At 46.2% G+C, this 26978-nt stretch overlaps 4 protein-coding genes across 9 annotated transcripts in view; 2 read left to right on the top strand and 2 right to left on the bottom strand.

Moving 5' to 3' along the window:
• Positions 1 to 16: 16 nt before the first annotated feature.
• LOC149365285 (mitochondrial import inner membrane translocase subunit Tim29) lies at positions 17 to 8020 on the bottom strand. Its single transcript, XM_089541730.1, has 3 exons — positions 7856 to 8020; positions 5382 to 5483; positions 17 to 3743 (listed from the first exon to the last, which is right to left on the bottom strand). Exons 1-3 carry the CDS (start codon positions 7887 to 7889, stop codon positions 3367 to 3369), a joined length of 513 nt encoding a protein of 170 aa, XP_089397856.1. The 5' UTR covers positions 7890 to 8020; the 3' UTR covers positions 17 to 3366.
• A 1051-nt stretch (positions 8021 to 9071) lies between these two features.
• Positions 9072 to 23505, top strand: LOC149365284 (putative oxidoreductase ZK1290.5). Of its 6 annotated transcripts, none has more exons than XR_016282579.1 (6): positions 9072 to 9308; positions 9367 to 9890; positions 9949 to 10119; positions 19241 to 19437; positions 19534 to 19582; positions 23440 to 23505. XR_016282579.1 is itself a non-coding variant. In XM_089541691.1 (5 exons), the coding sequence occupies exons 1-4, from the start codon at positions 9227 to 9229 to the stop codon at positions 19400 to 19402; spliced, it is 939 nt and encodes a 312-aa protein (XP_089397817.1). In that variant the 5' UTR covers positions 9072 to 9226; the 3' UTR covers positions 19403 to 19437; positions 19534 to 23505. The 6 variants fall into 6 exon arrangements, 3 of the variants coding, with proteins under 3 accessions (XP_089397817.1, XP_089397821.1, XP_089397810.1); XR_016282580.1 differs by having other exon boundaries at positions 19508 to 19582; XR_016282578.1 differs by having other exon boundaries at positions 19241 to 19582.
• Positions 19502 to 25483, bottom strand: LOC149365283 (protein SMIM7 homolog). Its single transcript, XM_089541766.1, has 5 exons — positions 25042 to 25483; positions 24922 to 24963; positions 19785 to 19834; positions 19639 to 19729; positions 19502 to 19574 (listed from the first exon to the last, which is right to left on the bottom strand). The coding sequence occupies exons 1-5, from the start codon at positions 25065 to 25067 to the stop codon at positions 19559 to 19561; spliced, it is 225 nt and encodes a 74-aa protein (XP_089397892.1). The 5' UTR covers positions 25068 to 25483; the 3' UTR covers positions 19502 to 19558.
• A 1186-nt stretch (positions 25484 to 26669) lies between these two features.
• The window catches only part of Snp (Snipper), a 302062-nt gene continuing 301753 nt past the window's right edge, over positions 26670 to 26978 (top strand). The window contains exon 1 of the mRNA XM_089541710.1: positions 26670 to 26684. The gene's annotated coding sequence lies outside the window, so the exon portion shown is untranslated. The remainder of the gene's footprint in view (positions 26685 to 26978) is intronic.

The raw sequence follows: 26978 nt of genomic DNA, 5'->3' as shown, positions 1-26978 counted from the left end.
CTGCACGTGACGGAAGTGTGGGAGGAATTATTAGTTTATTATAAAGCTTTGTCATTTCCAAACTCTGGAAGAAGCACCGCATAGACTGGCATACATATCTAATAACTGTAAAGTTACACAACAAAGTAGCACAAGACAGAAAAAATAACGCAGAAAAATGTGTATGAGTTGAGTGCTAACTACTCTTCTTTGCATTCTTTTTCACTAGGAAGGACAGGCAGATATATTGATTTCTGCAACTGCAACTAAACCCTTTTTAAGTTGACTCCAAAACCAATGAATGCATCAACAGTGTACTGCATAGCAAAAAAGTGAGACTCTTGGAGTGAAATTAGAGACTTATCAACATGCCTGACTGATTATAAGCTGCACAGCACTTTCGAACTATGTCCAAGGCCTTATTGGTAAGAACTACCACGTGGCAAGCATGCGTCAAACTTTCCAATGATGCAAGACAAAAGAAGTCTATTTTGTTGTCAGTTTTTTTAGTTGGACTGTTCTAAACCTCAGCCGAAAGCTCTCAACATATGAGTTTCAACTGTGATAGAATGACAACAAATTATTCCCCTGATTCTGCTACTCCACTGCACTTCAGAGCTGTCATCTGGGACCTGGGCATGAGGGGTATCTCTGGTAATGGACATATTCATGCGTACGCCTGAAATCTTCTGGACGTAGGCACAATCCTCTCGCAACCCCAGGGGCACAAGGGATGTTGATATACCAGACTGCAACGCGGTCAAAGGCAGTCTCGAATACCCTACCACACCATACATTCAACCAACGCAAGTGTGTGGCCTGGAGACAGCTTCAGACCAATTCCTGCATCTTCTGTATAATCCCGCATTGCATATACCTCTGCTTACATCCATTACACTGAATAACCCGTCAGGCCCCAAATTCCAATTTATGCGTCTACCTTTGGCTGGTACCTCCATCACCAACCCTTCCCACTCACCCTAGGAAGACATTCTTTTTAGCTACTAGTGATGTCAGATTAGGCAAGCCAGGTATGAAGCAGAGGCCAGAGGGCTCCTGAACTGATAAAATCCCTCTTGCGACTCAAGGGTAATAATTCCTTTTTGAGTCAATATAGTTGTTTCCTCCTCCTCCTCCTCCTGCAAGCACTCGACGCAGGTGCGGCGTTCTGTAATAACCTTGAGCTATGCGCACTATCTTCACTTGGTTGAGGACAACACAGTGAGGTATGTACAGAAAAATGGTTTAGTTTATTGCGGTTTAACGTACCAAAGCGACTGTGGCTATGAGGGAGGCCGTAGTGAAGGGCTCTCGAAATTTCGACCGGCTGGGGTTCTTTAACATGCACTGACATCACACAGTACACAGGCCTCTAGAATTTCGCCTCCATTGAAATTCGAGAAAAATGAAAATGATAGGTGCAACATTACGAGACAGAAAGAAGGCACAGTGGGCGAGGAACAAATGCGTGGTAATGATATCCTAGAAATCAAGAGGAAGAAATGGGTTTGGGCAAGGCAGGTAATGCAAAGGCAAGATAACCGCTGGTCCTTAAGGGTAACGAATGGATTCCAAGAGAAGGCAAGCATAGCAGAGGGTGGATAAGATTAAGAAGTTCGCGGGGATAGGGCGGTTGCAGCTGGCACAGGACAGCGTTAATGAGAGAGGTCTTTACCCCGCAGTGGGTGTAGTCAGGCTGATGATGTGCCCCAAATGTGCCATTACATGGAGAGAACTAATAAACATCCATTACAAGGAGGTTGCACAGGGTCTGAGTGCAGCCAATAAAGTATGTTCCCTCTGCATATGTGATGCAAGTCAATGCTGCTAGCTTGGCACACCTCTGGTGTTTAGTTTGGCTCCTCTCTTAAAGGGGCCCTGCAACGTAGGTAAAGCTTGCTGTCTTTATTATTTGTATGCAGAGTAAGGGACAGTGTGACGCCTGAACGCCCAAAGAGATCGCCGAAATTGTAATATTTAATACTTTCAAAATGCTCGAGCCGATGGCATTGCAATGCAGCGGCCATTTTTGGCAGCGAAAATGAGGTGGCATCTAGATTGGGCGTTGTGCGGTGACTCGGTGGTTAGGGCGCTCGTCTACTGAATGAAATGAACTAACATTTTCAATTTCATGGCTTCAATCGGGGTCTTACACCAACCTTGCATGTATGATGTCACACTTTGGCATGCTCGTTGATATTCACTGTGTGCTTGCTGAAGGACGAAATTTCACACTTGTTTGTGGCCACTTTGAACAAATAATGATCCAAACTGTCGCTTAAAGTCGCCAGTTTAGCCAATAAACCAACATGCACTCCAAGTTTTAGGACAGTATCTGCGACGACATAGGTTGGCATATTGCAACCCCCCTTTTTTTTTTTGTACCGGCCAGAGAAGCCTGTAAAAAATGCAATGCGATTATCAACTCAAAATGTTCCAAAAACCTCCGGAGTTGCCTTTTAAGGTGCTTGTGTATGAGGTTCATTGTTGCCATCTATGGCTTGCTAAAGGGTGGGATAAAGTTCCTGGATACTGCAAGAGACAGTTTTTGCAGGCTTAATATTTCACGAGTTTGGTTAATACCTTAGTGAAGAACATTTCACAAGGCAAAAGTGGCAAGCCTGTTAAGAGCTCCCCTTGCAGCATTGACTGTAGCGGGAACTCGCCGGTAAATGAAGGTAAAGTATGCCAATAGCTGCTGTTCCTGAGAGAGGGCCTTGTCGAAAGCAATATGAACACCTGTTCTGCAGCCACAGCCAGCGTGTAAATGCCCTTTTCTTCATAAGTCTCTCAATAGAGAATCTGGCTGGCAAAGGCTGCCAAAAGCTTAATCATATTTTGCACTTGTTGCCAAGTTCCAGACATTTCTCGAAGAGGAGAGGGACCCAAAGGTGGTGGGTCAGAAAGGTTACCATCCAAAATCTTCACTTGCAGCACCCTCAGCCGTGAACAACAAAAAGGGCATTTCTAGAAACTGTCATGCATTCTCTTTCGCAAGAGAACCCAGCCATGATTTTCGTGAAAAGTCACTTGCAGCAAGTTAAAAAAAATTCAAGCAGTGACAACTCTTGTGACACTGATTGACGTTGTCTGCCAAATTATTCCTACAACAGTTCGCTAAAGGAAAGTCCTATTTGTTTTTACCTCTAAAAATTGGAAAGTGAATATGAAGTGGCGGTGTATGCTCATGCACCAAAGATACTAGAGCAGGCACTCCAGTCAATCTAGTTGTCAGTGAGAAGTTGGCAGTCACGCAAGCAACTTGTCTCCACTTAGCAATATACTTATCCAAAGACTTTACATGAGACAGCGACTGCTCAATGTTCTGATAGCCATTCACTACTACAGTGCTCCCACAGTCCACGAAAATGACGGCCTCTGCATGCATCACTGCCACTCGCTGTGGTTGACGTCACAGTCTCGCATCATGCGTGCCAGGTTGAGCCAGGTGCCCAGGAGGCCAATGTCAAGTAACCTCCGTGGCTCAAGCAGTGGTCGCGGTTGCAGGAAATTGCAGCGTGCCGCATAGAGATCGCAGCTGTCCGCATGGTCAGCCTCCCACACAACGGTGGCGAGCAGGAGATCCCAGCTGCGCAGTGCCCCATTGCAGCGGCATGCCTCCAGTCGCCTCACGTGTGCCTCAGACTCTGGGTTGCGGGTAGCATCGCTAAGCAGGAGCAGCTCGTTTGCACTGTGGCTGAGTGCATCCGCAAACGAACCAGTGCCTGGGTTGGTGGCCACCAGAACGCATATTGCTCCAGTGCCTGCAAGTACACAGTGAAGGCTTGTAATGAGCTTCAGTAGAACACTCAGCATATGCCAAGGCACAACCACAATCCAGAGATGAAGCTACACCCACCCTTATAATCGCTGATTTACTTGCAGCCATTGGCTGCTATTACAATACCGCTGCTGCACTGCAACACTGCATTAAGGTCAAATTGTAATGGTAAGCATTTCCCTCAAGAGAAAAGTATACAACAGCTCTATCTTACCAGTACTCACCTGTGGGGCAGAAACAATGAAAAGGGTTCAGCTTAACTAGAGAGAGAGACTTTAATGAATAAAGCTTAATTAAAGGACAGCGCATTGAGCTTATGGAAAGGAAAATGATAGGTGCAACCAGAAGCGGGTGGAATGGGTGAGGGAAGAAACGTGAGTTAATGATATCCTAGTCGAAATCGAGAAGAAATGGGCTTGGGCAGGGCATGTAATGCGAAGGCAAGTGCAGCAGCGGGAGGCAGAAAGTTAGGTGGACGGATGAGATTAGGAAGCTTCTAGGGATGGTGGCTGCAGCTGGCAAAGGACAGGGTTAATTGGAGACATGGGAGAGGCCTTTGCCCTGCAGTGGGCATAGTCAGGCCGATGATGATTGTGACGTGCTGGTAAGCAATTACTGCTGGGAATGAATGCTGGTTGGCCTTTGTCAGAAGCTTTTATACAATGTATGGGCACAACAGGCACACATAATAGAGTGCAAGACAATAAAAAATAGCAAAAGCTTTCTACTGGTAGTATGAACGCAATATAAGCCCAAAGAAATTGGTTAACTAAAATTGTAGTTGTTGCCTCCAGCTTGGAAAGTGCACATTTAAACCCTCTTGCAAGAGCGAATCTCCAGTTAATTCCATGTTGGCCACCATCCTGAACAAGAGCAAAGAATACACTACAGGTACCCACACCTCACTTATGCCAGCCATCATCAGAACGGGTTGTACCCCTATTAAATAAACTACCCTATATGGGCAATGAGACCATCCCTACCACTCCTACAAGGTCTTAATGGAGATAAGGATCCTTCACCAGACAACTCAATAACATGCTGCTGTACGAGCCTACAATCAGTGGTTGCCATCACATTGGGGCTACAGCACAGAGACAAGGTACTGGAACATTTTTCCCATGAAGCAAAACATCGCAAACTTCAAAAAGGACACAGAAAGGGAAGACGAGCCACCGTTCTGCATCTGTTTAGCTTCACGATGAGCAACCAACTAGCTCAAGATGTGTTATTTAAGAACATTTTTCCCACTAACTTATTAAACACTGGCTTCGGGTCGAGATTGGTAGTATGGGTACAAAGCTTAGTTCCAGCATTAAACTGAACTGTAGACCCTATGAGCTAGTTGAAAGCGAAAACCTTGTCTCAAAAATGCCGTATGGCAAATAAGGTGAACGAAGGTATGAAACTGAAGCTAATTCATGTCAACATACAAGGAAAATACTGTCAAACATGGCACTGCGTTTAGCACCTCCCTGCTACACTTTCTTTCCAAACCACCCATCGTAACTCTCCTTACATCGGTTGAAAGCAGAGGTGCTGAGCAGCAAAATGTAAATGACAGACATGCACAGACACGAAGTCGCTGCGAAGGCAATGTTAGCACCGAGGGGAGTCCAACCTGCCAGGGCCAGTGTTGCTTTGCCTGGCCGGCTCTTGGAATCCTTCACTATGTCCTTTACGGCAGCACTGTAATCCTCCAGCAGGCTCTTCCAATAAGTCCCTGCACAACCAAAAGGTAAAGTTGTTGTACACCGTCGTCCAGTCTCAGAGGAAGTCTGGTTTTTCCTCGTAGGCATTGCATACGCTTCCATCCCCCTCATCTGAGCTGGTTTGGGCCAGCGTAATCTATCCTGCTGCTTCCCTTTGGGTTAGGCAGCAAGATTATGAGGAGGTCAGATTAGAGATGCGAGTATGTTGGAATCAAACACGAACACCGTGTATAAAAAGAACATTCGATTCAAGCACATAGCTCGATCGAATTATGCATCTACAGGGGCTCGCGCAGAAGCACGCAGACGTCACGTTTGCTGAAGGAAATCGCGTGTGATCCGGCCAGATAGTGCAGCGGAAAACAAATAAAACACGATGGTCGGTCTTGTCCGTGGCCCAAGTGCATGCACTAGGATACGCTTAGAAATATGGAAAGTACCACACGCACTCTCGCGCCATTCGTTTTAAGCCGTTTCTGAGTGAGAAGCTATCGAACACTCCTCATGCCCACCAGTAGGGACGACACATAAAAGTCGAAAGACCAAGAGAAAGCCATTCTACTGAGCTCCAACCCAGAGACTCAACTAGTGCACTGCACGGGCTCGGGCCGGCCCAAAAGCCCGGGCTGGGACATGATCTGTTTTGCCGGGCCTGGGCCAGGCCCGGGCCGGGCTCGGGCTTAAAGCTGCGGACCCGAGCCGGGCTTGGGTCCGTACAGAAATGGCTGGTGTCCGACTATTCATTCACTACTGCAGAGGGAAGTACACAACTACGGCATTGGAGCAGTAACACGGATGAGCTACGGGTTATAGTATGCGCTGAGAAAAAAACTAAGCTTTATTCATTGACTTATTTATTTCTTTATTTCCACGCCGCAGTGGCTTAGTGGTCAAGGCGGTTAATTACTGAGCCGGGGAACCAGGGTTTGCTCATAGTCTCGGCGGCTGCATTTTTATTTAGGCGGCAAGCATGACCGCCATGTACTTTGTAGTATCATTGCTCGTTCAAGAAACCCAGGTGGTCGAATGATCCGGAGCCCTTTGCTTCAGTGTCTCTTACAGCCTGACTCTCCTTGGGCCCTTATGCTCCCAAAAACACAGCTTTTATTTTATAGCTATATTTTTCGCATGTGAGAAAATCCACAAACTAAAGTGCGCTTGGTTTTGTTTTTGATCAGCTGACCGGAACGTCTCGTAAATGAAATAGCCACAAAAGCTCGCTAGAGTTTCTAAATCTCATCTCGTAACCACATCTATCCCTCCTAGCTTCCTCAGCCTGGTTGTCATGACAAGTGTTTTGCCCTGTAAGTTATCACGTGGTTCGAGCGTTATCTTCTGCTCCACCAGTAAGAGTAAAATTCAACCGGTCTTGATAGTTCGTCATCCCAAAACATACCTATACACTATTAGAAAGGCATTCAGGAAGAACATATTAGTTTAGAACGCTTATAGTATTCAAACACACACCGTGAAATACGCAAGCCTTTTAGCTTTTCGTTTCTGCTGAAAGGCGACCAGTTCGGCTATGAGTTAAACCTGTGAGATCGCGTTCACTAAAAAAATGTCATCCCACTGCAGCTTTAATGTTTATACTTCGCGGGCGGCAAAATATAACTGATTAAAATCATGAGGGAATGCAAAGTAGTCTATTACGCGCGTATGCAGCCCTTTTTATTTGGCTCTCGGAACTTCCGAGTTATATCTTTGAGCACGTACACGAAATCACTGTCCAAAAGACGGGCCTGGCGAGCACTACTCTTAATCACTTCCTTCTGGGTTAAAAAGAACCAACTTTCTGCAAACCAATCTGTGGTTTCAGAGCCTTTGTCGGCCAGTTTCTTAACGGTCTAGTACCAGTCTACTTGCTCAGAGCAGTATACCTCAAGCATTACTGTGAAACGGGCCGGGCCAGGCCAGGCCCGGGCTGGGCTTCACTCCGGGAGTCACGGGCCGGGCCGGCCTCGCTAGGGCGATAATTTGGCGGGCCTGGGCCGGGCCTCAGACTGAGGCCCGCTCTAGACTCAACTACAACTCCACCGACTGGCCGAAGAGGGCAGCTAGAGGACTATCCGCCAAAGTCCGAGGCGGATAGCCGAGGCGGATAGCCCTCTAGCTACCCTCTTTCTCTTGGGCATTAAAGTTTTCCTATCCTATCAGAAACAGCGCGAACAACACAAAGAACGCAGAGAAGAGACGTATCTCTGCTCCGCGTCCTTGTCCTGTTCGCGCTGTTTTAATAATGATCTGCCGCCAACTCGTCCAAGCTTCTGCAATGGTTATCGAACACCCCATCACATGGCACTAAATATCGAGCAGCGCACAGCTGCACTGGCTCTCGCACTCCTACATGTCTACAGACTACGCTGCGTCACGCTGCACCAACCTAGCCGTGTCGCCATCCGCGTAATCCGTGCCATGTCCGCAAGACACTGGACTTGACTGATACTACACACGCCACCACGCCACCACAGCAGCACCCGCAGTCGGCATATGGGCCTTGGACCCAGTCGACCAAGTCTTAGTTCTTAGACAGTTTCAGTTTCGCACTCCATGGTTTCGCAGCTCCTCTCGGGAGGTAGCTAAAGTGGCGGTCGCAGGAGCTAGTGGCGCTGCAATCGAGCTTTTCTACATCGTCTGCTGTTGCGGGAGTTTCGCTCGCTGCAGTTACGACAGGCTAGTCAGATTTTCAAGCTGGTTTTTCGTGTGATGGTGCTGTTAGTGTTGTGAAAACGTGTTTGTAGTGAAATATGTGCACTTGGTGGCTTAAGCGAGAGGTACATATGCCATCCTGCTTTGCGCCCAGCTGCACAAGTGTCAACAGAAACGATGCCACCGATAATCTTTCTTTTTCAAACCGCCTCGCGACGAAAGCGAATTTAAAACGTGGGAGCAGATGTCGCATTGCAAGGGCAGACGGCTCTCACACGTCTAAGATTTGTGAGCGCCATTTTGAGCATGAAGATATTATCAAGGAGTACAAGCACGTTGTGAACGACCGGCAAGAGGTCCAAATACCCCGCGGGAACTGGGTGCTAGTGCCCGGTGCCGGCCCTCGTCTCTTTCCCAGCGTTCCAGATCGATTCTCAAAGCCAAAAATTGTGAAGTGCAGGCGAAAGTCACCATAAACGCGTGCTGTCATGTTCTTGCTTAAAAACTTTAAGAATTTTTAAGTTGTTGCGTTTTCGCTACTATGCCGTTTGCACACTACGTTCGCGTCGAAGTCGTGTGCGCGCGGGTAGCGCGAGGAGCCCCATTTGACGGCTCTTTCTCATGGAGGAAAAAAGTTTTGAAGAGCTTCACTCGTCAACACCGCGCTTCACGTGAGCCGGAGGCCAGATTTGCCACTGCTGCGCATGCGCGAAACCGAGCGACGTCACGCGCAGCGCAGGTGGCCGCCGACTCCATAATAAAAAAAAATAAAAAAAATAAATAATAAAAAAAGCGTACTGAACCTTTCTCGCTTGTGACCACAGCTAAGCCGCTGACAATTTTTTTTTTTCCTCCAGGGCTCTTCTCTCACACAGACATGGAGGAAGGAAAACTCCAGAGAACGCAGAGAACAGCGTTCTATGTTTTCGTAAAAATCCGATTAGCTCACCGGCCCATGATGCTTTGAGCGTCCATGGTGGCTGGATCGGAGTGAAACACAGAGACACATGGCACACCGCGACCACAGGCCACAGCTACAAAACCAGCGTGTACTACCGTCTGCCGTTCGAAGTGGTTGTGGCTGCTCTGCTGCGTGTTCGTCGTAATGGAAACGGTGATGAAATGCGACTCGTTGCAAGACCGCATTTCTCTTCGCAACGGCGTGCGCATGCCCATTCTCGGCTTGGGTGAGTGCATGCCGTAGTTACGAAAAGCAGTTGTAATGCGGGTTCGGGGTTTCTGCAGGCACCTCGCATAGCGGCGGCTACTGTCATTCGACTGTGGTGTATGCGCTGAGAGACTGCGGCTACCGGCTCGTGGACACGGCCAAGCGCTACGGCTGTGAGCAGTACCTCGGCCAGGCCATCGCGGAGAGCGGCGTGCCGCGCGAGGATCTCTTCGTAGCCACCAAGCTGTGGCCGCGAGACTACGCGGGCGCCGGGGGCGCCGGTCCGCGGTGCGCGTTGCGGGCTTCCATGGAGCGACTGGCGGTTGACTACCTGGACCTGTACCTGATGCACTGGCCCGAATGCCCGTCCGAGTGCGGCGACCGGCAGCGCACACTGGACGAAACTTGGCGGCAGCTGGAGCTGCTTCACGACGAGGGCCTGTGCCGTGCTGTGGGCGTCAGCAACTACGAGAGGGACGACCTGGAGCGGCTGCTGGAGGCGTGCAGCCTGGTACCGCACGTGAATCAGGTTGAGTTCCACCCGCACTACGCGCCCGAGGAGCTAGTGCGCTTCTGCCGGAGCCAGGGCATCCTCTTCCAGGCAGGCTGGCCATCTGGGAGGGCGGGACGCGGCTGCTGAAGCGCCCCCGCCGCTGCAGGGCTACTCGCCGCTGGCCAAGGGCCGCCTGCTGGCCGACCACGTGGTGTGCCGCGTGGCGCGACGCCACCGACGCTCGGCCGCCCAGGTGCTCGTGCGCTGGTCGCTCCAGAGGGGCGTCTTGGCCATCCCCAAGTCGACTCGCAGGGAACGGGTGCGCGAGAATGCACAGGTGACTGCTTCGACTCTCTGTCCTTAACAAGTGAGGTCAGCTGCATTCTCAGTTATATGTTTGACTAGCTTGGACATAAGCCGTATCATTGAGTGTTGCGGCCAATGCTTCCCAAAGGACGGGGCAGAAAAGGTGGCGACAAGCCGGTTCGACCCCAGTCGTGGTGGCATTTTGATGGAGGCGAAATGCTAGGGGCCCATGCACTGTGCAATGTCATTGCACGTTAAACAATGCCAGGTGGTTGGAATCATCTGGAGCCCTCCACTACGATGTCAATCACAGCCTGAGGCGCTTTGGGACGTTAAGTCCCATAAAACCAGAAAGGGAGGTGACTGCTCGATAATGGTGGCCTTCGGGTAGACATATATTTTTGTGCTCTGGTACATGTGCTTAAACGTTGTCAGGCGGTGTGGACTATTGCAGCATTGAAACCTATCTATGTGAGGAGAGAGAATGCTGTCATGGCATCTGTATTTACTAATTCATTGCCGAGTTGGTGGATCTCCATTATGTAAGTGCGGTTGAAAGGTGATGCAAAAGCCGTTCAGCCGACCGCTGTGATGCCAGGAATTATTGTTTGACCCTGCTTTTCAGGCTGAGTTGCTGCAGGCATTCTATAAATCCTTCCTTGTGGTTAAGCCAGAACTGAGCTGCCAAATGCTGTGTCTGCTGCACCCGGCGCAGTGGCTATCATGTCACCCCCTTCCCTTTCCCCTGCTGCTTTATCGCCCTGCTCCACATTAGGGTGGAGCGTACTACATTCAGTAGTAAACAGCCACATGAAAAACGCACTTCACATATTTCTATGTTCATATAAGGAGAAATAGAAAACAAACGCATGAAACTGTGAAATTTGCTCTGTAATTAGATGAGCACTAATCAAGAGAAAGCACAGTAACATTTTGTAACATGGATGAATGTGGCGATTGACATTATGCTTTGGGATGTTGAACTCCCATAAACCATAAACCAAATTAGCAGAGCCAAGAATAAGTATTTAAATACTCAAGATTTTCAAATATTGTTTTAGCATTTAAAAGCTCAGAACCGAATGAGTAGGAATATTTAGGAAGAGTTAAAACGGCATCAGCCACGAATTATAAAAAACCAAGATAAATGGAGAGATATCCGATGAAATGACTGTAAACAAAGCAATATGCCAATTGATGCAAACATTGTGTGAGCGTTTGAAAACGTGTATACTGATTGCACAGAGATGATCATGGATTACTGGAATGGCGAATGGTGCAAGGCTTGATATATGTTTGAATGACCGAGAATAAATAAGCACCCAACCAAGATAGTTTCCACAGATACTGGAAAACAGCTGAAGTACATTTGCAAGAATGACAAGGTACCAATATTTAAGAAGGCAAAAGAAACTCTTTCAGAATGTCACATGATACAACTTTTAAGAATAGAAAGCACAGTGCAACCGCAGATCTTTAAAAGAAGTGGACGAAACAACTTGCTGAACTTGCCCAAATTTCTTTCTTAACTTTTGACGTACCTATATGCGACGTGTGCTCAGTAAGTTGTGTACTCCAGTATGTTCTGCCAGTAATGGGGACCTAAGGTTCTCTGGTGCAGATTGGGAGAAGTCCAGCCATGAATGTATATATTGTAGTAGTTCAGTCTGATTAAAGCATTGCAGGTGTGGTTAGGCGTTGGCTAGAAAGAAAGCAAGGGATTTCAAAGGAAAAAATTGACAGACGATTACGGTAGTTGGCAATGCGAAATTTGAGCTCAGCTCTTCACACGCCAGCTGCCACCGCTGGCAGGTGACATGTTGCGCTGCTAGCCACCCTCCGGGATCCCTTCCATGTAGTGTTTCGCCCTGCTGCCTGGACAACTGGTTACACCGCTGACTACTACGTGGGACACAGGAATGGGCACCTGAGAGCAGCGCTCTTGAAAAGAAACCTAAGCAGATTTATGAAAGGATGGTTGCTCTACATTGTCGAGATTCATCCTCAAACCACCAAGTAAAGTTTTGTGCTAAACAGTGTAAACTCTGTAGGGGCCAAGATGTCTGTCTTAATGTGGAGGCCAAGATTTTGGAAAATTGTACGTGTTATAGCACGTGAACTAGGCATCTCAGTAGGCGCAATTCTCAGAATCATTCGCAATGTTTTGATGCTGTCAAAAGGTCAGTTTCTGGTGAGTGCTACAAATGTTTATGCCTGAGCAGAAAGCATGTCGCGAGCAATGTAGCAAAGAGAATGTAGACACTCTAAGAAAAATCCAGGAGACTTCTTGAATTTTTTCAGGTGATGAAACTAGGGTCCGCTTCCATGATCTGGAATCCCAGCAAGAGTCAATGCAATAGAACCATGAAAGTCACAAACTCCCAAAAAATTTCATATGCAAATGTCAGCTGGAAAGATTATGGCAAGAGCTGTTTAGGATACAGGAAAGGTTTTATTACTAAAATTCACACAACACAAGGTGATGATGGGAGACACCTTTTCTTCAATAATTTGGCAATAAACAAGTAATCAAAGCGAAACTCCGAGGAAAGCTGTCTGCAAGTGTGTTTCTGCTTCATGACAATGTGCAAACTCGCAAGTCTTGCAAATCACAACCTATACACAGCTTGAAGGTGACCTCACGTCAGCAAAGATCACTGGTATGGCGGCCATATTTACAAACCACTTGGGTGCTGCGCGCAGTTCAAGACTCGTATAAACAGAGATGTTTCATGCTGCAACCGGCTCCTTTGTGTGTGGAAATGCCTTCTCTTCCAAATGTGCCATCTTTTCACGAGGGTTACCAATTGTGCCCGATTGTGTCGGTGCACATTCAGTGCGAAGAAAAGGTTCAGCGGTGCGAGAATGTCAGCTCCTCGCGACTGGAAGCAGAGAACAATGCAGATGTTACACGCTAACAGTGTAAGCTAATCTGTGACACTTGATCGAAAGTGCAGTAATCACTGTAATTGCACATTTCCTTCGTAAGTGCGTACGTGAGAGCTTGTCAGCAATGCAGTTGGAGGAAGATTGTCTAGTTTAGAGGTCAGCGCAAAACCTTTTCTTTGCTTTTAGGCTCTTTGAACTGGGTGAACTTATCTTGAGGCGTTATTGTTGCACTGCTGCAAAAAAATAAAACAGGTCACAGGAATGTTTATTTTTGTCCTCAGCTGTGGTGGCATGAAAACGATTGGCACACAGCTAGGGTGCCTTGATACGAAATGATGCATTGAAGGCACCCTATGCATGGCTAAGTCGGTGTCCCTGCTGTGTCGGCATGCTGTTTCTGTGCATACCTCAGCTGTCTGTTTTTCTTTTCACTTTGTAGTGCCTCACTGTATGCTGGCTTCATGCGAAATTCATGCTTGGTGCTGTACCAAGAAGCAACTAGGCGCGGTAAAGATTTGTCTCCTCGAGCTACATACTCGACAGTCGAAATTGTGAATTTACATGTTATAAAGTGTGCACCGCACACACGACGGTTGCAATTTTTACAGTCGAAGTTGGCTCGTTTAATGTGCTCCACACGCAAGCTCCATTGCTGTGTTCAGTGTGCCTTTGTTCGCCTGCACAGGGAGGAAAATTGTGTTCATCAGATGTTCCCTGCTGCTGCGCTTGGAGTGCTGAAATATCACGCCCACTGCCACTCTGGAATAATGCGGAATGTGTATACTGCAGGAGCTGGTGGTTCATAAACATGGCGGAAGCATATCCCAGAATTCATTTCACCGATGTCAGTGCTAGCTATGTATATGGGAGTGCGGCTTCATGGAGCTTAACCATTCACACTGCAGTTCAAACTCAGGTTGCGTGGATAACTTCTTTTTTCGTAACCTGAAGAAATTTTTGCTTGGACAACTGTTTCCTGATGATGGTGCTGTTGAAGAAGTGGTAACAGGCTTTATTCAGCAGCAAGAAGTCTTTCTGCACTGAGAAACCATAGTGTAGTTAGTGTTGATGTTAAGTGGGTTTGCACTGAAATGTAGTAAATTCAATCTTCCCCCCAAGTTTTGTTTTCGTTTTGAGGTAGACAACTTAATAAAGACCTCTTGTATTAATTACCCTGCTTAGGAGGCAATGGATGTACCAGCTGTAGAGGCACTTGGAGAATGCATTCATTCACATGAGGTTTGTATGGAGCAAGAAAAAAAAAATACCAAGAAATCAAAATTTTTCCTCTTCTGACTATGAGGGCCCCAAAGATGCTAATTGTTCCTTCAACATTGATGCTTTGGCCAGTTTACTTTCAAAAGATAATACTGCAAGGCCAGAGCCCTAACACGTTCCCATTCTAGGTGTCTGCATAAACCGCTGCCTCCCTCCCTCTTCCATGAGGACACAGAACGTGATGAAGTGCAATGTGAGCCAATTATATGGCCTCTTATATGCCTGTTGCTTTGAGGTGCCTCCATAGCCACGTTATTTCAACAGAAAATGCGCTCTCAGATAATTGCGCATTAAATGCTGTGAGTTTCGGAATTGCAACATTGAGCTCATTCCGAGTTAAATAAGGCCCTTCAACCAGCGCCGCACCACCCTTCCTCTGCTGCAGCTGTACCCCCTTGAGCTCTGCACCCAGTGCAGGTCACCCCCTAGCGCGCTGTCCCGTCGGTTCCTTTTGTCGCTGTCCTTGTGCATTCCACGCTAGTTGCAATGTCGCAGTCACTAACGAACCCCCTAGCGACGCCACTGCCATTCGGCATGGGCTGAACTTGTGGTAAAAGTCTGCTTCATATTCAGCTTGTTAGTTTAGTGTATAGCAGGAATCATTAGTCTGTAGGCTATGCACATGCTTTGATGGCACATAAAGCTTCCTGAACTTATTTCCAACATAGCTAGGGCTTTAAATAGCTCTTAGTGCAATGTCCAAGTCGACCTAAAATTGGATTCTGGAGATGTGCAAGGTTCCATGACAAAGCAGAAAAGGATTTTTAATGACAGTGATACAAAAGAGTAGCTGTGCATCCGTGCACATAGAATGTGTTTGTGAACACAAGAATGAGTGTATCATCATCATCAGCCTGACTATGCTCTCTGCAGGGCAAAGGCCTCTCCCATGTCTCCCTAATTAACTGTGACCTTTGCCAGTTGCGGCCACCGTATCCCCGCAAACTTCTTAATCTCATCCGCCCACCTAACTTTCTTCCGCCCCCTGCTGTGCGTGCCTTCTCTTGGAATCCACTCCGTTACCCTTAAGGACCCCTGGTTATCTTGCCTTCGCATTACATGCCCTGCCCAAGCCCATTTCTACCTCTTGATTTCGACTAGGATGTCATTATCCCGCGTTTGTTCCCTCACCCACTCCGTCCGCTTCCGATCTCAATGTTACATCTATAATTTTTCTTTCCATAGCTCATTGCATTGTCCTTAAAGGTGCACTGAAGAGGATTCTGAACTTGTCTTTTTGCCGCGGGAACTCGATCTACACGTTCCTAGCATTCTTAGAAACAGTGACTTATTGCCCTGTGTGGCCGATTTCCACAATTAAATCCAATTAACGTCCGTCTCCCGCCTTTTTTTTTCAATTCTCCCTCGTACGGTGGGCAGAGTCGACCAACGCGTGGAGCGCCTTTCACCCAGTCCCGTGGAGGCTTTGCTTTCGCTTTATTTTGTTTTTTAGGTTTCCATGAATGAATAGTTTCATTCGCAGATGATATAGCCGCAAAATAAGCTCGAAGAAATAAAAATACGCGCGGATTATTTGCTACTACGGACTACTACGTATTACTCCGCCGATGGCAGAGCGGCAAGCCGCCACGGGACTGGGTGAAAGGAGCTCCACGCGTTGGTCGACTCCGCCCACCGTACGAGGGAGAATTAAAAAAAAAAAGGCGGGAGCCGGACGTTAATTCATTTAATTAGGGAAATCGGCCACACAGGGCAATAAATTGCAGTTTCTAAGAAAGCTCGGAACGTGTAGATCGAGTTCCCGCAGCAAAAAGACAAGTTCAGATTCCTCTTCAGTGCACCTTTAACTTAAGCCGAATCCTCTTTGTTATCCTCCATGTTTCTGCCCTATAGGCGAGTACCGGTAAGATACAGCTGTTGTATACTTTTATCTTAATTGATATTGGTAAACTGCCATTCATTATCTGAAAGTGCCTGCCATTAGTACTCCACCCCATTCTTATTCTTCTCAGTTATTTCCCTCTCATGATCCGGATCAGCAGTCACTACCTCAGTAGACATTCTTTACTACTTCCAACACCTCGCTATCAATTACAAACTGCTGTTCCCTTGCTAGACTATTGAACATTACTTTGGTTTTCTGCATGTTAATTTTTAGCCCCACCATTCTGCTCTGCCTCATTAACTCTTCCGCTCTGTTCTGCTCTGCCTCTCGTAATCAGTGAAGGCTATGTATAGGGGTTGGTTATATGCTGCGCATTTCTCTATCACCTGATTTATAGCATGAACAGAATAGGCTTGGGCAGGTTGGTAATTCACTGCAGCAGTGTAATCATAGCGCGGGAAACAACACAGGACAAAAGAAGCGCTTGCCTCTTGTCTTAGCGCTTGTCCCGTCTGTGTCCTGTGTTGTTTCTCAAGCTATGATTACACTGATAGCATGAATATGTATTGTCGAGTATCCGTTATGAAAGCCTGCCTGATCATTTGGTTGATTGAAGTCTAAGGTTGTCCTGACTCTATTAGCGATTACCTTAGTAAATACCGTGTAGGCAATGGACAGCAAGCTGATCGGTCTAATTCTTCAAGTCCTTCGAGATTTTCTCTATGTTAAACTTCCTTACGTCGGCTACCTTGCGCTTATTTATCAACTTCGATAACTCTGCTAGTTCTATTCTGTCTGTGACATTGATTATGTGGCAGGAACTGTTAAGCACCCCACAGTTTACCATCAAGGAACTTACTGTCCATGCATCAGTGCACATAGAAAATACCCATGAGCCTAAGTGCACGACATCATGTGAAGTAGGTGAAGGCCATTCACGAGTCCGGGGATAATTACTGTCCATGCATCAATGCACATAGAAAATACCCATGAGCCTAAGTGTAAGTGCACGACATCATGTGAAGTAGGTGAAGGCCATTCACGAGTCCGGGGATAATTTCGTGTTGGATATTGTCAAATGCCAGGACATATTGAGAGCCAGCACATTTATGGCCATTAAGTGCTATTTATGGACGAGTAGCAAGAGGCACTGGTCTGAAGGAAGTGCCTTGGCAGCATGCTGCATGAGCCTATGCTGGATTGTGGACACCAGGGGCCAAATTATGGAACCATCACATTCTCAAAACTGTCACAAAGCCCCACTCCTATTGGTTGACGCCAACTGGCGGACGTATCGACCAATAGGACCAGGGCTAATGCATCCGTTTGACAGGTTTATGGTTCGATTGTTCCATAATTAAGCTCCGCGGATTCATGCATTCACAGCATATCACAACGAGGAAATTTTTTATAAATTTCAGAAAGGCGAGAGCTAAGACTCGGTATATCCATCGTGGCGATGAAAAAACATTGTGGCAAAGTTATGGGTCATCCATAAACAGCTCAACCAAATCGAAAAATATGTGGGAGCAGGTCTATAAACTGAGCGGCAGCTTTTCCCCTTTCACAGTGCTTCATGTGACAGCCCCTGGTACACACACAAATACCGTCCCTCATAGCCCGAGTTGCTTTGAAACGTTAAATCCCCATAAACCAACACACAAGTACTATAGAGGAACATGCAGACATTTTAGCTAGAGTTTCCAGTCCTTCGCTCTATGCAGTCATTTTTAAAGTACAAAAACATAGCTGAAAAACAGACTTCAGTGATGAACCTTGCAACTTTCCAATAAATAACTTACCGCCTGCACCCGAGCCTGATTAAATACGTTGTAAAATGCCGGCTTATCTTTCCGAGCCTGCTGTGGAGGCACTTTTGAAATTTTTAAACAAAGTATTGATGCTAGGAAAAATACCTGGCGCTTGGAGAAACGCTATTGTACCCTTTCTGAAACCTGGGAAGCCATCAAACTCTCCTAGCAGTTATAGACCCCTTACCAGTTGAATCGCCAAATCTTTTGAAAGTGCTCTGAAAATCAGAATAACCCTTCTCTCTGAATCCCATGAACTTCTGACACTGACATTTTTCATTGTGGTTTTAAAAACGCAAGCTCAACAACTGTCTAGTTTTCCTTGGAAATTCTGTCGGAGAAGCGTTTACACACAGACCTCTGTTTACAGCGACAGGAAGGAGGAATGCACAACCGGAGGTTGGTTACTGGGCAAGGTGCGAGAGCGGAGGAATCCCCAGGGTTACCATGGTATGGGTATGGTGAGAGCGCAGGAAAGATTACTAGGAAGAGGCAAAGCAGCGCAAGGAAGAAAGACAAACACACGGGCCGACTTGGTGTCTTTCGTGTTCTTTGCACTGCTGTGCCTCTTGCTAATGAACGAGCTAGCCCAAATTGCCATTCTTTACAAATTTGCAGTTCGACATTATAGGCTTGGCTTTTGATGGCTAAAGTGCTATGGGATGGCGAGAAGTAATGTTTGGTGCCTATAATATTGCACACAAATTTTTTTGACAGCTTTGAAATTACCACAGAACAATTTTTAGCACCTTTTATGAGCACTGCTGTTCCTTAACTGTACAAATTTTTTTCACAGATTTTCATTGCAATCATTTGCGAATGTCATTTTTTACCGAGTGTGCACTCACTGAAAGAGATATAATAGCATTCGATGCATCGAATGCGATTAGAGTTGGATGACATTTAATCTTCAGGCATGTCATCATCAGCCTGACTACACCCACTGCAGGGCAAAGGCCTCTCCCATGTCTCTCCAATTAACCCTGTCCTTTGTCAGCCGCGGCCATCGTATTCCCGCAAACTTCTTAATCTCATCCACTGTAAACTTTCCTATCCCCTTGGTGCTGAAGTGGAAGAACAAGAGCATAAACTGGTTGCCCAAGCGATTGATACGCTTGACCTGTGGCTTAGGGCTGAATAAATTTTTTATACTACTACTACTACTACTACGTGTGACATGTGACTGCCTCAGTGTTCTTTGCATGCTATTGTAAGTAAGGTTTGCACTGGCACAGTTTATGCAGTGCCTGATATTAATGTATGCTCACTGGCTGCAAGTTCTGGTTGTAGACTGCTAGCGAGACTGGTTGTCATTTTGGATTGCGCAGGTGTTTGACTTTGAGCTGAGCCCAGAAGACATGGCTGCTCTGGAGATGCTCAACTGCGGCCAGCGTTACATCAGGCGAGCGGGAGTGCAGGAGAAAATTGACTCACCCCTGCCAGATGGCTACAAGCTGGCCGGACGACTGAGCCTACGCAACTACAGCTGAACCGCCACACCTCTTGACTACAGTTATAACAAAAAGTATTTTGGTTCTGCTGCTAAGTCTTTTTCGTATCAGGCATGCTATTACTAAATGCACTCTCCCTCCAAGCGTAACACTTTTATTTTTCACTGCAGAATCCACATCCCCTGGAGGATCCCATCAGGAACTGAAGAAGCTGAAATGGTAAGCACACCAGTTAGCAGCTGGCAAGGTTACATTCCTACCTGCGTCCAACTTACACCAGCATGAGGAACATGACCAGGATGTTCCAGAGGCCGATCAAAGCTCTGAAGTAGCGAATGGTGCCAAGAAGGTCGCAGATCTTGCCACCTGCAAGGAGCTGCTGATGAAGCATCTGCTGCTGCCCAACATGAACTAAACATACCTGCTGTCAGCTCTGTTTTCTCGGCAAAGCCTTCATTCCGGGAGGCTGGCCTGTGCATTTCACAAAACAGCTTAGATCAGGAACTTGCAAAGGGAGGTTCATGAGCACACATATTCCAAAAGGGGAGCATGCAGTTTGAGAACTGGGTAACTGTCACTGCAGATCAGCTCATGCACACTGTTCTAGTTCATTTTTAAGTTGAATTGTTTGCATTTAATCACAATAGCTTTTCAGAACTGCATTCTACTTACGGTTTCACTGCTTGCATGTCTGTCCTTATGTATCCAGGGCAAGAAAATAAATGACTAAGCTAGAACTTGTAAAATAAAATGGAATCGGAGCTGCTTAATTTCAAAACAGAGGCCGTATATCATGAGTGCTCTCCAACACCTGCACATAGCGGCAGCTTTTCAAAGCTTACACTTATTTCACATACCCTCAAAAGGAAGCTGAAATGTTCTGCCAAGCAACTGAGCTAACCTTGACATCGGATGTTTTTTGCTGTTGAATGTAAAAGTATCACGGACAATGTCATTTACCAAAGGAAAAGATGTACCCTTGCAGCCCCTTAAAATGACCCAGGCTGTGGTTGGGATGTCAAAAGTGCTGCCTATGCCAGCACTTGTGGGACTAACAGGTCAAAACAAGCTCAGCTGAAGTGCATCTGTGGCCAGGCTGGTAAATTCATGCTTGTGAGTCTTTTATGCCTAGATGCACTTAGCATTTCTTCATAAAAATTCAAGCCTCTAGCAGAGCCTAAGGTGCACTGCAACAGTGCGAGCAACAGTGCTGATCTTGGTGCTAGTGTGAAGCGAAAATGATGCTGCAAAACTCAGCATGTCTGAAGTTTATGCAGTAAAGGTGAATACCGTTTCAGCTTGTTTTACACAATTTAGAGTCTACAAATAAGCATGCACTACAGCTGTACATTAACCTCGCAATGGAAAAGTAGCACATCTAGGTTACACTGCATTTTAACTTTGACTACACTGTACAAGCACAAGGCAATTGCATTGCTCATGTGCTGCTCGTTCATTTCCTGACCAGACAAGGGTGTTCTGACATTCCACATATTACGAGGCAGATCAGGATGTTTGCAGTTCCACTGGCCTTTATCTGCTTGGCTTCTGTAGCCAAGCACTAGTCAATCTGCAGACAGTAATGCTAACACGGAGATCTTAACACTGCACCAAGTTTGCGAAAAAGTTTGTGCACCATGTCCGTGTTTGAACAGGCAAAACGCTACAGCAAGACAGCAGTTAATTGACCACTGACTGCATTCAAGTGAAGCACACGATAATGTTCTTTAGACACAACTGTGGGTGTCACTTCAGGTGTCTTTCTTTAGTCTCTGATGTGCCTGTGCAGCAGGAGGTCCTGCAAAACTTCAACTGCCAAATGAACTGCTACTCAAGGATGGAGCGAGATATCCACCTTGTGGTACCACTTTAACGTTTCTGCAGCTCTTCATATTCAGTGAAACCATCAGCTGCTTTTTAGAAGCTCCTGGATCAAGTCATTAATAAGCAGTACTTTCGGCTGGGCTCTCATCACTTTTGCGTGAACCTTGCAAGACTGACAATTCTGAAGCAAAAACTGCAGTAAAGGATTTTTGGGCAAGCACAAGCAGTGCCAATGGCACACACTGTAATGGCAAGGCTAATATAATTGGAATCAGTATTTATTAATGAAAGAACAGGAACTGGACGTGGAAGAGCCACGGCCTGATGGTGAGACTAAAAATGAAAGACTTCACACTATGCGCTCACCCTGGCATCGTGCAGGATGTGAAAGTCCTCGGAAAGGTGCGTTGTAGCAACCACAGAATGGCGAGGTCTCGAATTAGCTTAGACTTGAAGAGGGAACGGAAGAAGCTAGCGAAGCGGACGCCCATTAGCGAGTTAGCGTTAAGAAGTAAAGTAGAGGAATTCAGTATATCGCTGCAGAACAGATATTCGGCTCTAACAGCTCGTGAGGATCAGGTAACAGCAGATATCTTCAGCAACGGAGGGGAGATTGTGCTAGAAAAACCAGCCACCCTGCATACACAATACCTTATGACCTCGAGTGCATCAGAAGCTAGAAAGGATGCTAACATATCTTAATTCATAAGAAAGGAGACTTAAAGGTGCAGTGAAGAGGAATCTGAACTCGTCTTTTTGCCGCGTGAACTCGATCTGCACGTTCCGAGCATTCTTAGAAACTTCGATTTACTGCCCTGTGTGGCCGATGGTTATCCGGCCATAAGTGTTGTGCCATGCCAGGTGCCGTGTTCTGCGGTGAAGAGGCGTTGAGATGACGCAATTTGTGGTGAGAGAGCTCAACTTCAAAAATTATTTTCTCGCTTTAAACAAAAATTAACTCAGTAAAATTTCAGAAATGAAAGGTAATAAATTGTTCTACATAACCCACTATTGTTTGTATTTTTACTTGACCACCTCAGGGTGAAATTAACGAGCGTTTTTGGCTGAGAATGCACTTTACTACCTTTCTAACTTCGATGTAAGCAGTTTCATCACCAGTAACATTGGTTATGGGTACTCAACATCTAGAGAAGCAAAACTGCTATTTCCAAATTTATGAGAGAAAGTTGATAAAAACAAACAACAAAAATGGTTCATGTTCATATTTGGATTGTTTAAAAATATTTATGCCACATAAAGCTGCATGCTCTGAATTATACAAAAGCCATAATGTGTGCAAATGTCTATGAACAAAAAGCTGTAAAGTGTTTTCTAAAAATTCGAATTTTTTATTAATTATTGAGCAGTGCCTGGTTTCTCGCCTTTTCCAACTATTCAAACTGCACTCACCTCACGAATAATTTTTTTTCGCCGATATTTCAGGCTTTGATTACACACATTAGGACAAGTTTCCATTAAATTTCTTGAACATATTGGAGATGGTCTGGGGCGTTTGGTGTGGAATGACCCTATAACCATTGAGCCACCCTGACAGCTTGAGCGTACAACGATGCACTCGTTCACCACGCTATGTCCAGATAACAAATACCACTGCTCGCTCGCACTGTTGTGCCATCACTTGTGCTTAGTATGGACCTCAAACAAGGATGCTAGCCAGAACTATGATCTGAACCTCTAATGCAACTGAAATTTTATTAATGCTCTTTTCATCTATGCAACCTGAAAATTGGAGAGTCAGTGTCTGCTCAGGAGGACCTTTCCAAACATAGCAAACCCTTTGTTAGCTTTGTTTTGGGGGGGGATGGCTTCACATGCAATGCACAGCTCCAGAGAGCACTTGCAGATTTACATTTTTGTTCATGCAGAAATGCACACCTCCATTTTTCCTCCTCCTCTTCCCCAGCCAGTTCCCTGACAAGCGCTGCTGGATCACAGGATTTTAAATGCGGAAATAGCAATAATTGACACTAGTTACAATCTAGGATATGCTGCAGAATGGCTTAGAAATTAGTCCTTGAAATCGATCATTAAGTGGGAAAATGGGAAATGCAAAAAAAAAAAAAAGGTAGCAGTTTCAAATAAGCATGCTTTAATTGTAACACTAATATGGTCAAGAAAAAAACTTCTCGGGCTTACTCTAATACTGAGCGATGCTATGTAGTGACTGACCAATTTCTGTCTACTGAGTGCAGCGATGTATTAACTGACTTCAACACTTGTCTCTATTGCAGCTCAAGCTGCCATGTTACATGCCTGGAAGCTGAATATGCATGGAAATAAAAACCATCAGGAAAAGCCATCAGAAAAGGCTGAATTATTAAACAATATGCTAGAAAAGTACCATAGTAAGCTTTAACTAAATCTACCTCAAGTTCTGTAGTTTCTGAAACTTCCGAGTGCATCACTGAACATTTCATTTGCTGCCAGAGCACAAGTACCATTATGCTCTATGGTAGTGTAGTGCAAACATTAATCAGGGAATGGTAGATGCTCCTTGCTAAGCTTTTCTCATGCTCTGTCAGCACATTCATAAAACTGCATCCATCGCCACACTTTTGATGATGTTTGCAGCACATGCAAGCAGCTGGAGCACTGAGATTCCAATTCCCTTTTAATTGTGCCAGTAGACAGTTATGCCATAATCAGTGCATTAGCAGGCGGCTGAAAAAAACATTCACTGTGCCCTTTTTCCTTAAAATCACAAAGGATGCCCAATGTCCTTTCTTAAACGGACACAGAGGACAAACTGAAGTTGGCCTGCATCGGTACAGTACCATGTCCTAATCACAAAGAGACCGTTCACACTGGAAACAGAGCTTTCATAAGCCAGAAAAGAGAGCGAAAACTGAAATGCAGCCACCCTGTTTTTTTGGCATGGATCCCAGAGGCCACGCTGCAATTGTGGCGCCCTGTACTTTTCCGCAAGGATGACACGAGTTTGAAGCGACTGGCGGAGATTTTTAAATGCAATTTTCTCTGTGATAAATGTGCTGCTTGGTGCCAGACAAATGTTGGCATTAATGTCAGCTTGGACAGACGCGAGACAACTTAGTAAATGCAATTTTTTTTTTTTTTAAGCTCCTTGTGGCTATGCTGATCACCTTGCAGGAAAAGGTTCATTTATTGCTGAGCAAATCTGGATAAAAGAATCACTTTTTTTCCTCATCACCTGGCTCAAACTCATGTCGGAGATAAGGACTCTGATTACTGCATGGAAGCAACTGCTGGTATGGCATAGCCTCTGAGGTTAGAAACATTAACAAAGGTCATTAACATTAACCGCGCCGTAAGAGAAGGGAGGAAAGTGGGAGAATATAGAAAGAGGTGCCGTAGTGGAGGGGTCCACAATAATTTCGACCACCTGGGGATCTTTAACGAGCACTGACATCGCGCAGCACACGAGCGCCTTTTGCGCTTCGCCTCCATTGATTGAGAGGCGGCCGGGTTTGGATTCGGGAACAGCAGCTCGGTAGTCGAGCGCCCTAACCATCAAAATTATACGCTCTGTTTCCAGTACAAGGGCAAATTTCCGGCTGAAAGCCTACAGAAAATACCTCATTAGAGAGTTTAGCATAGAAAAGAAAGTTTCAGCATCGTCGTACGGCAAGTACGCTAACTATGCCTCTACGATCGTATGGCAAATGTGGGCAAGCATGCCAACGGCAGTGCTGAAACACACTTGTATCACCCTCAGAAAACACAGCAGCACTTACAGTTTAAAGTTTATGACGGCACCAGCGTTCAGGATCAAGGTCCTGCAAAGCGAGAATGGCAGATATAACAGACCAATAAAACGCCTAGCATGCAGATTCGTAGCCGCGCACAGTACTCACCCGAAGAGTATTATGTCCGACAGCATACTGACACGACATACAAACTGCACAAATGGTTTATCGGCTGATGTCAGTCGGAACACAGCTCTGCCTCACCGCCAAGCAAAATACTGCGCTAAGGCACCCAGTCCTACAGAAGTATGCGAAAAAGGATGACTGCGCAGACCGACAGGTGTGCCGGGCAAAGTCGGCGAGAAAACGCTGATTTGCAGCCGTAGTCGAGGTTCCAGTACCAACCGCAGCCTAGGTTTGTGACAATCAAGCGACACTCCCGCTCGTTGCGAACGTCAGCCGCTCGGTTACCTCAGTGCATCATCCACGGAGCAGCACGGAGTTTCTAAACCATAGAGTTAATACAACCTTCTAAACCATAGTAAGAAACCCGGCAATTTCCTCACTGGCGTCCCAGAACCCTCCTCGCAGCGCCGCCGCTCCTCCTCCGCTATCCTCCTCCTCCTCTTTTTTTCTTTCACAGCTGTTGCGCTCTTCGGTCTATTCCTCCGGCGAGTCTGCCTCCGCGCACCGCGAATCTGCGCGTCTTCTGGACCGCGCTGTCTGTATTTAAATATTTTTCATGCTTTATAGTTTAATTTCTTTATTATTTTGTTTCTTTTCATATTTGCATTTTTTTATTTGTTTTATTTCACTCACGAACCCCGTGCGTTCACTAGATCTGCCTTTATTCTTGCTCAAACCGTGTTCGTGACGGAATGGCAGCGACTACCCTTGAAGTGCCAAACGCCCTGGTTCGATTCCCAGTCTCAATAAAGTTTTTTTTTTCTTCGCCGGAACTCGAACACACTTGCTAGCATTCCCTGCTCACGACAGTATGAGGCATTAAAGGATTTCGCCTTAATAAAGCGATTCTGCTCGTATTTTCTTTCACAGCTGTTCTGCTAGAAACTCTATGTTCTAAACACTACTAAAGTCTACCTAAAGCACAGAGAAAGAATGAATATGCATAGAGTTTCTTACTATTACCTAGAGGGAAAGCTGGCGGCGCTGCACTTCAGCCACCATGGACGCCCAAAGCATCATGGGGCGGTGAGCTACTTGTTGCGGCACAGTCGTAGTTTTTTGGGAACGTGGAGTGGCACTACTAAGATGTTTCATTCCGAAAACGCTGTTCGTGTGTGCGCAGACGACTTTCGCGCGAGCGCAGTGGGCAAAAGCCATAGTAGTGGAAACGCGACGACACACGACGCCAATAAAAGGTTTCACTTTTCCGAAATTTCATTAAAAAACCTCTTATAGTATCTAAGCAACAACACCTTTTTTGAAAACATATTTACTTTTAAAAGTTCGCCTGTTAATTATGAAATATTAGTTTTTATAGTGTTCACTACTTGGCCAATAGGAGAGCGAGTCGTCTCTTATTTTGGGCGAACTTTGCACTTAAATGCTTTTCTGCTCGTTTGTTGCAATCATTAGACAAGATATTGAATGTTAGGACGTTTGTAGTTATCAAACAGCTTTATTTTCTATTATTTTTTGGCCGAAAGTTGCAGTTCCGCAACAAGTAGCTCACCGCCCCATGATGCTTTGAGCGCCCATGGTGGCTGAAGTGGTCTCGAGGGGTCGCCATGCAAACTCCCATAGACGGGCTGCCAGCTTTCCCTCTAGGTAATAGTAAGAAACTCTATGTGAATATGAGAGGACACTCCCACTACAGTGAACTAGAATATTGGGTAGTGTGCTCACAGGCCCGCTTGGGGTGACCCCGCCGGTGTCGACTAGAGTTCTAGTGTCGACAGGGCGCGGTGGCGCGTGGTGGCGCTGCACGCGTCTTCACGGGTGAAAGCGAGTGGCGCATTCGGCTGGCGTCGCAGTAGCCGTGGTAGCCGCGCCGACAAATTGAATTATTATCGCAACATTCGCGTGTGTGTCATCGAAATGGCTCGGCAGATCTTGAATGGAACTTAATTTCTGGCATGTGC

This window comes from Amblyomma mixtum, chromosome 1 (genome assembly GCF_055824585.1).
Source record: "Amblyomma mixtum isolate Tamu chromosome 1, ASM5582458v1, whole genome shotgun sequence".
NCBI lineage: Eukaryota > Metazoa > Arthropoda > Arachnida > Ixodida > Ixodidae > Amblyomma > Amblyomma mixtum.
This window is presented reverse-complemented; position numbering and strand designations above follow the sequence as displayed.

Bases quoted from the DNA above. Each gene is read 5' to 3' on its own strand.
- LOC149365284 (XM_089541691.1), top strand. From the start codon at position 9,227: ATGGAAACGGTGATGAAATGCGACTCGTTGCAAGACCGCATTTCTCTT. The intron at 9,891-9,948 runs GCAGGCTGGCCA...CCGCCGCTGCAG, and splicing joins GCCAGGGCATCCTCTTCCAG to GGCTACTCGCCGCTGGCCAA. The intron at 10,120-19,240 runs GTGACTGCTTCG...TGGATTGCGCAG, and splicing joins GGGTGCGCGAGAATGCACAG to GTGTTTGACTTTGAGCTGAG.
- LOC149365283 (XM_089541766.1), bottom strand. From the start codon at position 25,067: ATGCTGTCGGACATAATACTCTTCGG. The intron at 24,964-25,041 runs GTGAGTACTGTG...CTCGCTTTGCAG, and splicing joins TCGGACATAATACTCTTCGG to GACCTTGATCCTGAACGCTG. The intron at 19,835-24,921 runs GTAAGTGCTGCT...TGAAATGCACAG, and splicing joins GCCGTCATAAACTTTAAACT to GCCAGCCTCCCGGAATGAAG.
- LOC149365285 (XM_089541730.1), bottom strand. From the start codon at position 7,889: ATGGCACGGATTACGCGGATGGCGACACGGCTAG. The intron at 5,484-7,855 runs GTTGGTGCAGCG...TTGGTTGTGCAG, and splicing joins GCGGATGGCGACACGGCTAG to GGACTTATTGGAAGAGCCTG. The intron at 3,744-5,381 runs GTTGGACTCCCC...GTGTACTTGCAG, and splicing joins AGCAACACTGGCCCTGGCAG to GCACTGGAGCAATATGCGTT.